A 12,931-nucleotide genomic window follows, 5' to 3' on the forward strand; every position below is an offset into this window, starting at 1 on the left:
TAATCTAGATGACCTTTCCCCTGTCTTTGACATCCTATGCCTTGGGTGCCACCATGAGGGAAAAATAATCCTTATTCTTCTGACACCATTTATATGTTTACTGGAATTCTGTCATAATATTCATCATTTATGGCAGTGGGTCTTAAATGCTTTTGGTATGTAGACAAAATTTTATGAAATTTCTATGCACTTTCTCCCTGAAATTCATATATATTCTCCATTTCTACATAATTCTAAGTAGTTTATGGATCTCCTGGTAAATATTAAGAGAATTAATGCAATTTTATTAGTGATAATTTTATTGGCAATTTCATTGAGAGCAAATTATCTTTCAAATTTATAATAGTTATGGCAATCTTTTTTCCCACGTGAACACTTTTCAGTCTTAAGAGTGAGTGAAAAAGAAGCAAAAATAAAAAGTCAGGATATTTCTTAAAACAAAACAAAACAACAGATACATACAAACTGAAGCAAACCACAAAAATATTATGTATGAAAATTCAGATTTTATTGAGAAGTATGCTTCTGTAGTTTGTGCATTAAGGTTCCTGATTACTTGTATTATTATCTAAAAATGAACCTAAAGTCATCTTTCATATTTTTATATGGATGGCAGAAAATTTACCTGATAAATAATTTTTGAATGTCCTGAGATATATACTATGTAATAAATGTTGTATTTGGATTTGTGCTTCTTTTATCACTTATTATTTTATTTATAGTATTTAGAGGAAAAACTATTAAATCACTTTTTTCCTCATAGAAAATTTCTCTAGTGGTTTTTCCACATTAAATAAAGCAAGGTGCTGAAAACCAATTTTATGGTCAGAAAAAGCTTATGTTCTAATACTTAAATCAATCCCTATGTCTTCTCTTCTGAGATAAGTATAAATCACATTCCTAGTACAGATTACTTACTGAATTTATGATTCAGTTGATACCTATTTCCTGTTTTATAAATTGTGGCAAATATAATGGAATATTGATTCAATTATCTTAATCTTCAGGATATTCTATGGGGGATCCTCTTGCTCTTTTTTTAGAAAAAAATCAGATATATAACACAAACTATGTGACTTTATAAATATGTAACATTATTAAATTATGATTTATAATATGAAACTGATAATTTATAATTTTTAGCTCTAATATTTAGCTCACCTAGAGCAAGCTTTGTAGGGATTTGTTAATAACTTTATTACTTGAAATATTTTTCTATGTTCCAATTTTTTTTAACTTTATTGATTGCCATACACAGTGATTAAAATTGTAATTATTTACAATCTACAATTGATTCTCTGATGCTGCTTCTTATTTCACTGAGAAAATAGAAGTTCCATCACCCCCACTTGCCTCTTTACCACCCTGCTGCCTCTGGCCTCAGGTATTCTCTTCTCTCTCAGACTCTAATGTTATCTGAAGCCAACTCTCATCTTGTCTGCTTGATACCAGCCCCTCTCACAGACTTAAGGATACTGCTCTTGTAATCGTCCCTCTTTTACCGCCATTGTCAGTCTTTTCCCTCTTTGCTAGGTCATTCCCATAAGCATACAGACGTACAATAATATCTCACATTTTAAAAAAGGAAGAGAAGAACCACCCTAGATTTCATATCTTCTTCTAAGTTCATCTTGATTCCCTCTGCTCTGCTTTAGAGCATATCTCCTTGAAAAAAGTTTGTTGCCACTTCCTCATTTCCTAGTCTGTCAGACGTACTCTCAGTTTGGCTTTTATCCACATGACTCTATTGAAAACTTTTCTTTTTTTAATAGTGACTTTCACAGTGCCAACTTCAGTAATTGATTCTCAATATTCTTTTCAGACTCTTGGCAGCGTTTGTCACTGTTGTTCGGTTCTTCCTTTTTAGAACACTTTCTTCATTTGGCCCCTGGGCACAGCTCTCAGATTCTCCCACTATTTCATGGGCATCTCTTGCTTAGTCTTTTTTGGTAGTGTTTTCTTTTCCCCTCAACCTAGAAGCAGTGTAGTGTTCATGGCTCACTCCTTGGACCTCTTCATTTCTGTCTTTCTTTACTTTCATTTCTCACTGCCTAGCTGGTCTCTTTCAGTCTCATGACTTTAAATAGTGTCTATAATGTTGATTACCAAATTTAAATTGCCAACCCTGACTTTTTTCCTGAACTCTGAACATGTATACTCAACGTTTATCTTCACTTAAATGTCTGCTAGACATATTACGTTTAACATGAATGGAAACAATCCCTCAATTACTCCAGCCACTCTGCTCCTCCTGCATTTGTCCCCACTTAGTAAATAAATGGCTATCTGTTGCTCAGCCCAAAACCCTGGAGTCGCACTTGCCTTCTCTCGTTTACCAACACCTGACAGTTGATCCATCAGAGAGTCCTGCTGGCCCCACCTTGACAGCATTTCTAGAAGGTACTTATTTCTCATAATCTCCACTGCTACCAACTTCCTTCAAGCCACCATGCTCCCTCCTTGACTACTGTAATAACCTGCTAACTGGTCTCTCTGATTCTATGCTTGCTAGACTAATCCCTTTAAAACATAAATCTGGTCAGTGTCACTTGTTTCAAAACCTTCCTGTGGTTTACTTCTGATTCAGAGTAAAATTGCTTTCCTCACTGTGGCTGCCTGCTCTTTTCCTGACTCATCTTTCACCACTCTCTCCTTGGTCACTTAGTTGGCTTCAGTTACAGACACTCCAGATACCCTGGCTGTTTGTTCTTTCTTGTAGTTGCCAAACACTTCCTTGGTTCAGGGCCATTGCATTTACTTTTCCATCTGCTCCAGCTGCTTCTCTCCCAGCTATCCACATAACACAGTCCCTCATTTCCGTTAGATCTCTGTTCAGATATCACTTTGTCAGTCATGTTTGTCATTCATGCCCACCCTATGTAAAATAGCACAAGCACTCCCATCAGTGTTTCCACCTCATTCTTCCTATATCTTTTAGACAGCTTATTTAACTTCATAGAACTTATCACCCTCTCCACTAGAATGGAAACTCCATGAAATAGGGACGTAGACATTTTTGTCAGTTTTACTATTGTCTAGACCAGTACCTGGAACATAGGAGATGTTCAGTTATTATATTTTATGCACCATGATGGTATTGGTACCTAGAAGTCATATTTTATTCTAAAATATATTATGAATGTTGGACATTTTAACTTATAAATGTAATACTGCAACTAATTACTATAACACTCCCTGAGACTTAACTTTTTGAATTGTACATAAATTAAGCCAATTTGGCAGAAAGAGATGATATAAACCCCTTTGTTTGATTTTATCCTAGGTATGAGTTAATACAGAAAGGAGTGACTGAACTTAGAACTATTGGGAATGTTCCAGATGTCTACACCCAGATTATGCTTTTGGAAAATGAGAACAAAAATTTAAAGAAAGATTTGAAGCACTACAAACAAGCAGCTGAGTATGTTATTTTTTAAATGACATTTTCTTCTTTTTCTTTTGGACTAAATAAAAGAGTTGAATGAAGCTGATATATGTAATATACCAGAGCCTTAATTTTGGAAAACTGAATTTTTCTAGTTGTAAAGAATGTGAGAGGCTTCACTAGCAAATTAATTAAACAGATGATCAGAACTATCACAATTGTAACTTACCAACAAGAAGGGAATGCAGGGAGTTGTTTAGGAGATGGTACATTTGTTATATAACATTCACTTCCTTATGTATTTGATAGTCTTTTCATGGTTTATAACATTTTCTCCTGTAAAGATAGGCTAATTTCTGAAATAATAATTAAATTTATAGAAAGCCAAGCAGAAAGTGCTAGTTTATTCCTAGTAGAGGAATTTCTGTATTTGAAAATTCTCCAGAAGGAATAATATAAACTGTGGACTTTGGGTGATAATGATATGTCGGTTCATCAGTTGTTAACAAATGTACCTCTCTGTTGGGGGCTATTGATAATGGGAAAGGCTGTGCATGTGTGGGAGTAGGAGGTGTGTGGGACATCTCTGTACCTTCTAATCAATTTTGCTATGAACTTAAAACTGCTCTAAAAATAGTTTATTAAAAAAATAAAGATAATTCTCTATACTGTTTTCCATACAGGTTGAACTAATTTACATTCCCACCAACTACGTATGAGTGTTCTCTTTTCTCCACATTCTCTCCAACATCTGTTATTTTTGACTTTAATAATAGCTGTTCTGACTGGTGTAAGATGATATCTCATTGTGGTTTTGACTTCAGTACAGCAGTTCCACTACTGGGTATCTACTCAGTTGTATAAAAATTCCACCCACACTCTTATGTTTATTGCAGTACTATTGACGATAACAAAGTCATGGAATCAACCTAAGTGTCCATCAGCAGATGATGGGATAAAAAATGTGGCATTTATATACAATGGAATACTATTCAGCCATAAAAATGAATGAAATCAGGCCTTTTGCAGCAACATGGATGGAACTCGAGGCCATCACCCTTAGTGAAATGACTATGAAACAGAAAGTCAAAAACCACATATTCTCACTTATAAGTAGGAGCTAAGAAATGAGTACATATGGACATATGGAATGGAATAATAGATACTGGAGACTCTAAAAGGTGGGAGAGTTGGAGGAAAGCAAGTATGGGTAAAATGTCCACTACTTGGGTGATTGGTACACCAGAAACCCAGACTTCATCACTATGCAATATATCCGTGTAAAACAACTGCACTTTTACCCCTTAATCTATAAAAATAAAAAATTTTAGAAAAGAAAATATAAACTATCCATAATTTCACCACCCAGGGCCAGCCACTTACTGTTTTGTTGAATAGCAGCCTTGACTTTCCTCAATGCATATCTATTAATGCATATTTATGAGTAACTTTTAAATATAAACTTCACTAATACCATATTTTGTAAGTTCCTTTTTCATTCAAGAGTACATTATTAATATATTTTATGAAAATAAATTTTATTCTAACTTAAAATTACTGTAAGGAAACCTTTGTTTTGTAATTTCGTCACATAAATTTATTCATAGAAGATAAGCCAAATCTCTCCACACCTTTCTTTCTTTCTACAATTAATGAAAGACATGCAATTCCTGGTGAACAATTTTAGATAAACAGCCAGTGTTATTCTGACAAGGAATATGTGAATGCATTAACTTTGGGGGGTGAATCTGCTCATCTGAGGCAATGTTATAGGGAAAAATCAATGCTCAGATGTGAAGCAGAGTTCATGTTTTATTAATTCATTTTTATTAAATATAGTTAAAGAGGGCCTTTCTCACTAAAGAATCATATTAAAACCAAAATTAGATTAATAGAACTACCACATAGGAACATAATATTGTTAAGATTTTTGATAAGTTTAGAGAAACATGCCTTTTCATTGAGAAGTAGAGAAAATATTTAAAATAAGCTCTTACTTGTAAAAGATGGCAGTAAATAATTTGTATGATATCATTTATTCGAGTATTATCTGTACTTGTAGAGATGTTTTTGCAAGGTATATAAATTTTGTATTATCTATGGATGTAATGTACCATTTAGAATTTTATATTTTACATTAGAAGTGTATGATGATTCAGAAGAATATATTACTAGAACCAGTGTTCTCTCTATTCTTTGTTCCGTTTCTCAAAAGTGTTTTGTACTATTTGCCCTGTTGCTCACTATGATTTTGTATATTCATCTAATGGATTCACGGGGAATTTGATACAGCATATTTCTCACAGTGCTGCCTGGCACACTGTTTCAGTTCCTGATCTCCTTTGAATTATTGCTTGAGTTTGCTAATTTTCTTTTAAATAGATCAAAGCAGCCTCTTTATGCCATAAGTTTAGCTCCAGTGACATTGAATAGTCATTGTTAAGTACTGGTCGTTGGTTGAATATTATGTGTAATAGCAATAATATAAAATAACATATTACTCATGCAGATTATTAACTTAATGTTAATAGAAGCCAGGATTAAAATGTATCACTCAAGTAAAACATCTTGTCTTACTAAAATATCAGATTATAGTTTTAATTTTAACAGTTTATGGCTATTTCTCAAATCTGTCATTCAATAGAACTTAAAATCTAAAAAATTAGACACGGAAAATTTGTGTTTGCTTTACTCTACTTGACATGGAAGATTTGAAAGGAAGCTGCTTGATCCTTAGTAGATGCTTAATCTCTATTTTGTTGAGTGGATGTTAAGCATGGTGTGCTTTCACAGCACATTTTAGTAAAGTGCTTCCTTATAGCCTGGTTCTACTGATACATTCTTAGAAAATGGAGAGTGAAATTTTGTTTCGTTTTGTCAGTAGTCTTTTTATTGATATGTAATAATTGTACATACATTTATATATATGATAATTGTACATGTGATATTTTGATACATATGTATCAAATACATTTGTACATATGATAATTGTACATGTGTTATTTTGATTACATACATACAATGTGTAGTAATCAAATCAGAGTATTTAGGATATCCATCGCCTCAAACATTTATGATTTTTTTTGTGTGTTGGGAACACTTCAAATCTAACTATTTTGAAATAGATGATAAATTATTGTTAACTGTAGTCACGCTACTGTGATATTGAACACTAGAACTTAACCCTTCTATCTAACTGTTTGTATCCATTAACCAATTTCTCTTCATCTCCCCTTTCCACCCGACATTGCCCGCATACTTCCCAGCCTCTGGTAATTATCATTCTCCCTGCTACCTCCATGAGATCAACTATTTTAGCTCCCACGTGAGTAAGGACACGCAATATTTGTCTTTCTGTACTTGGCTTATTTCACTTAGCATAATGATCTCCAGTTTCATCTATATTCCTGCAAATTATAGGATTTCATTCTTTTTTTTAAAAATGTCTTAATAACATTCCGTTGTGTATATGTGCCACATTTGATTTATTTATTCTTATGTTGATGGATACTTAGGTTGATTCCACATTCTTGGCTATTGTGAATAGTGCTGCAATTAAGTTTTGAAAAAAGTTTCCTGAACTACATCTGTCATGCTACCAGCCTGCCCCAAATGGTAGTGTTTAATCATCTAGGTTTTTCAATTTGACTTCTGAGGATAATTTTCAAATAGCAATTAGTGATAAACATGAGATTCCCTTTATTGAACTTGAGCTAATGTTTGTATTTTTAGGATTAGGATATTTCTTAAGGCAAAATAATTGTAGATATAAAATACTTTTCTAATAATAATTTTTAATACACAAAAAAGTCAGGTTGCAGATATATATTGTTCTTGATTATATTAATAGCATTTAGTGATTTATCTAGAAAAATCAAATAAATAATACAGCTATAAAATTAATGTTTATCTGGGGGAAGGTTGCCATGGAAAGAGTACTGATCTTAAAGTTCAAATACCTGGCTTCTAATATTTTGTTACTTATTAACTCAGTTTACTGAATTACTCCCAGTTTTCTTATTGTTAACCTGGGAATTGTTTTGCATAATGTTATTAATTTCTATGGAATAGTGTGGTAATTAAATGAGACAAGCTATGTTAAAGAGCTTCGTAAATCACAGAGTGCTTTGAAATGTCAGCTATTATCAATAACTCTAAACGCTGTCATCTCTAGGTTTTTATTAATCACATCATTAATATTTTTTAAATTCAGCAACGATGAAGCATGAAGAAAGAAATGAAAGGAGAAAATATTTCCCACTAAAATATCATTTGAATTGCCATACTTGAAGCAGGGAATTGTCATTTTGTCTGTTGTCAACAGTGTCAATTTTTGATTATAGGTTTTCTCTGTACCTGCTATAAATATAGATTATCTATCTTCCAAAATATAAAGTTGGGAAAATAACTTTTGAGAACATTTCTGTATAGATGTTTTTATGGAGAAAATGATCTTATTAAAAATTTATAGTTACATTGGAAGTAAAAATATTTCCCATACTAGATATTGAAGGAGAATGTTTTTCTCAGAAAAGGAGAGCATATGTTTTCTATTGAAGTGTAGACCAATGATTATTTTAAATGCAAAAGTCTAAAGTTGCATTTAAAGCAGGTGACCACAGTTGCAGAGATTTGCTGGTTGACACCAACATGGCACATATATACATATGTAACTAACCTGCACGTTGTGCACATGTACCCTAAAACTTAAAGTATAAGAAAAATAAATAAATAAGTAAATACATAATAATAAAAGTAAAAAAAAAAGATGATAAAACATCACTTAGAATTGTATCTTTCACAGTTTAGACTCTATATTCATTCGTAAACCTTGTTTTGTTTGGTAGTTGTCATGCCAAAAGATTTACTTTGGTCTGAAGTTTATAAATAAATATTATGAGTTTTATTAATTAAAACCTTTTTGCTTGATCTTCTTGCCTGTTTTCACTAGCATTTTATGTCTTCTTTCCATACTCTAGACAATGCAAAAAAAAAAAAAAACTCATTTGGATGATTGATTCCTAAAAACACCAGTGTACTTGAACTTTAACATCTTGCAGTCTGGCTTTCATTTCACTTTTTCTCAATTGGCCTTGGACACGAGAACTGTTTGACACCCAAATTTAGCAGCCTTTTTTTTCCATTTGTATATCCTATTTTTTATTCCTATCTTCCCTTAGCATCTGTGACATCATATTGTTCTGCCCCTCCTTCTACCTTAGTGACAGGCTTCTTTTCCTTTTCTTAACTCCGAACAGTTGACACTCTTGAAGTCATTAGGATAACCATTGACTACATGTGAATATTGACAAATACAACATATATTAGGTAGTGGTAAGTGCTATGAAGAAAAATAACATGGGTAAAGGAGACAGATGGGGTGCTGTTTTATGTAGGATTGGTAAGGGGCGGGGCAGGGAGCAGGGGAGCACATCAGAAACCTGAAGAGACTGAGGGAAAAAGCCAAGTATAAACTTGAGAAAATGGAATTCCAGGCAGAGGAAAAACGAAGTACAAAGAGGATGTGGTGGAGACACGTTGGCTTGTTAGAGGATTAGCAAGGAGGCTATAGTGGCTCTAACCAGTGGGTTAGTAGTAGAGGCCTTTGCTAGAAACTTGCTTTTCCCCCCAGATGGCATGTGAAGCTAATAGTTTGAGCAGAAGCATGTGAACAGGCTTCTGCATGGAAAAATGCTCAGTGTTACTAATTGTCAAGGAAATGCAAATCAAAAGTAAACGAGAAATCACCTCATACTTTTCAGGATGGCTATTATTATAAAAACACAAACAATATGTCCAGCACGGTGGCTTACACCTGTAATCCCAGCACTGTGGGAGGCCGAGGTGGGCAGATCACGAGGTCAGGAGATCAAGACCATCCTGGCTAACATGGTGAAACCCCGTCTCTTCTAAAAAATACAAAAAATTAGCTGGGTGTGGTGGTGGGCGCCTATAGTCCCAGCTACTCCGGAGGCTGAGGCAGGAAAATGGTATGAACCCAGGAGGCGGAGCTTGCAGTGAGCCAAGATCACGCCACTGCACTCCAGACTAGGTGACAGAGCAAGACTCTTGTCTCAAAAAAAAAAAAAAAGAAAAATACAAACAATAACAAGTGTTGATGTAAATGTGGAAGAATTGGAACCCTTGCGCATTACTGGTGGGAATGCAAATGGTGCAGCCACCACTGAAAACCGAATAAAGGTTCCTCAAAAAATTAAAATTCAAACTACCATATGATCAAGAAATCCCACTCCTGAGTATTTATTTGAAGTGAATCAAATTGAAACCAGGATCTCAGGCAGATATTAGCACTCCTGTGTTCATTACAGCATTATTCACAACAGCCAAATTATAGAAACAACCTAAATGTTCATTGACAGATGAATAGGTAAAAAAAATATGGTACATTCATGCAATGCAATGCAATGCTACTCATCCTTTAAAAAGAGGGAAATTCTGTAATATGTGAGGACATGCATGAACCTTGAGGACACTATGGTAAGTGAAATAAGACAGTCACAGAGGGATGATTACTGCATGATTCCCCATATATGAAGTATTTAATATGGTAAAATTCATAGAATCAAAGAGTAGAATGGTGGTTTCTAGGGGATGAGGGGAGAGGAAGATAGGGCATTACTAATCAAAGAGCATAAAGTTTTAGGTAAACAAAAATCAGTGCGACAGATTTGTTATATATCATTGTACTACAACCAGCAATAGTGTATTGTACACTTAAAAATTTGTTAAGAAGGTAGATCTCATGACCTTCTTACCATATACTTAAAGTAAACAGTATAGACTAATGAACCTCATAGACCTATAGGATAATCAACACTCTACTTTTGTCATTCTTATTTCACTTCCACTCTTACCCATTCCCTACTGCACCTCAAGTTATTATAATATATAATTTTTACAGTTATTTTTGTTATGCTTTATATACACTGAAATATATGTCATAGCTATATAATTTTGACAAACAGATAAACTCTTAAACCTCCACATTCATCTCAAGGTAGAACGTTTTTATCTATCCAGAAGTTTTCCTCATGTCCCTTCTCAGTCATTCTCTGTCCCAGCAATCACTCTTTAGAATTTTTTCACTTTAGATTAGTTTTGTTTGAGAATTTCATAAATGGAATCACAGTGTATTATTGTGTTTGGCATCTTACACTCAGCATAAAGTCTGTACAATGTATTATTTTTGCCTGTATCAGTAATTTGTTCTTCTTTATTGCTAAGTAGTATTCTGTTGTATAATGTATACTACAACTTATTTATCCTTTTTCCATTTAGTTATTTCCAACAGTTGGTTATTAAAGATAAAACTGCTATGAACATTGAGGTACAAATATTTGGTGGGAATATGTTTTCATATAAAAACTTAGTGGAATTTCTGGATCAAGGGGATAGATGGACGTTTAACTCTGTATGAACTGCTAGTACATATTCCCACATTCAAGTTGGTCCATTTTGCTTTCTCAGTAGGAATACATGAGAATTCCAGTTGCTCCAAACAGCTACTAACATTGAGCATTGTTAGTCTTTTCAATTGTAGCCATTTTAACTGTTGTGTTGTGGCATCTTGTATTTTTGATACGCATTTTCTGTATACAAATGATATTAAACATAATTTTATTTGCTTTTTGACCATTCTAAAAAGCATTCTACAAAGCATTTATCCTGCTTTCTATATGTTTATGTCTTTTGCTTGCTGATCTTATAATTGAATTATGAGTTTTTTGTATATTATGGATATAAGTGCTTTGTTAGAATATTATGAATATTTTCTCCCAGTCTGTGGCTTGTGTCTTTAATTTGTGAATGGTGTCTTTTGTTGAGCAGACACTTTAAATTTTAATGAAGCGTAGCTTATCTTTTTTATGGTACTTATTTTGACATTTTGTTGAATATATCATTTTCTACTATAGGTCAGAGATATTCTATGTTTTCTTCTAAAACCCTTAAAATATAGGTTTTTATTTCAATGTAGGATCTGTTCTTAAGTTTTGTGCATTGTGTGAGGTAGAAGCTAGAAGTTAATTTTCTTTACTATAGGAATACATAATTGTTCTGGCACCATTTCTTGAGAAAACTATCTTTAAGTCTCATTTAATTTCTTTGGCACTTTTATTGAAAATCAGTTGACCCTTTAGAATAAGTTTGCCAATTTCCACAGACACAGGTCATGTAGGTGTGACATAGGATGGGGATTAAGTTGAAAATATAACTTGATTTTGAAAAAATTGTGTGTGTGTGTGTGTGTGTGCGCCTATCTATTTTTTGAGGGGGGAAGGATTGATACTGTCACAAGTTTTAGTCCTTCTATTTACATAGTGTGTCTCTCCATTTAAGTTATATTTAATTTAATACTTTATGAAGGAGCTTGAAATTTATGCCCTTCACATTTAATTATCTAATGTTTATATTTTGCTGTTGCATTTTGAGTTCCATATAATAGAGACTATGTTTTGTGTTTACTGTACCCCCGGGGCCTATCACTGTGCTTGGTACATAGTAGGAGCTTAAGTGATTGTGTGCTATTAAACTTTTGGCTCTTTAGTTAAGCTTTTAATAATTTTTAGAGTAGTTAATTGGTGATTTTTGCCCCTTTCATGGCATTTATTTAGGGTAGGCATTATTTTCTTGGGAATGTAACCAGTCTTGCCCTATTTTGAGTATTGTCTTCCTTTGCCAGGCTTTTACAGTAAGGAAATATAATGCAGACCAGAAAGGCTTTATTGAGAGCCCTGAAGAAAATAATACTGATTGGGATTAGTAACAGGAAGATGAAAAACTACCATTTAAAAAAAATGAAATACTTTATTTTACAATCTGCCAGAAAATATAGGCATAAAGAAAACCATAATTATATGGCAATTAATATTGAGGAAAAATTAAGGTGGTTTACTAAGGGGCCTTTATTTCACTTTCGAAATTTACTTCTATAAAAGGTCAAAGAGTGCCCAGCTTTTGTGAAGACCCATTTAGTTTTATGACTTTCAGAAACAAACACTGTGAAAATAAAGATAATAATGAGGCTCATAAAATTTCATGCTTTAGTGTTTAGGTAATTGCTTGTTAAATTAAGTAGGTATTTTTTTTTCTGGACATGAATATACCCCTTTCTTTTTTGGTTAGGGTATAATGAAAGTTTTTCTCTAATCTGGTTGAATTCCATTTTGGCCGTCCAACAATTATTCCAATATAAAATTTAGTGGGTTAAATAAATTCATTTATAACCAGTTGAAGATAATGGAATATTTGCTAATTATGTAACTACTATTATCAGAAATTACTTTGATTCAATTTTGCATGTGAGAAAAATATATGACAAAGTTGGCCTACTTTGATGCAGGTAAACAAGAAAATGTTTATATGCTTTACTTTGCCAAATTATAACAAAATAATCCAATAAACTCATTAAATGATCATTCAAAAATACTTAAAACTATTCAGTTAATAAAATTATTTTACCATGGATATTCACTTCAAAATATTTTTGAGCATACTATTAAATAATATTCATATCGTATTGAAAAT

General features: G+C 33.0%; 1 protein-coding gene across 3 annotated transcripts in view; it reads left to right on the top strand.

Moving 5' to 3' along the window:
• Window positions 1-12,931, top strand: part of SPAG16 (sperm associated antigen 16) — a 1,147,205-nt gene that overhangs the window by 32,778 nt on the left and 1,101,496 nt on the right. For all 3 annotated transcript variants that reach the window (XM_004092023.2, XM_003254035.3, XM_003254036.3), the window contains one exon: window positions 3,284-3,421. In XM_004092023.2, the coding sequence (XP_004092071.1) occupies window positions 3,284-3,421 (138 nt within the window). The remainder of the gene's footprint in view (window positions 1-3,283; window positions 3,422-12,931) is intronic.

Source organism: Nomascus leucogenys, chromosome 22a (genome assembly GCF_006542625.1).
Source record: "Nomascus leucogenys isolate Asia chromosome 22a, Asia_NLE_v1, whole genome shotgun sequence".
In the NCBI taxonomy this organism is placed as follows: Eukaryota; Metazoa; Chordata; class Mammalia; order Primates; family Hylobatidae; genus Nomascus; species Nomascus leucogenys.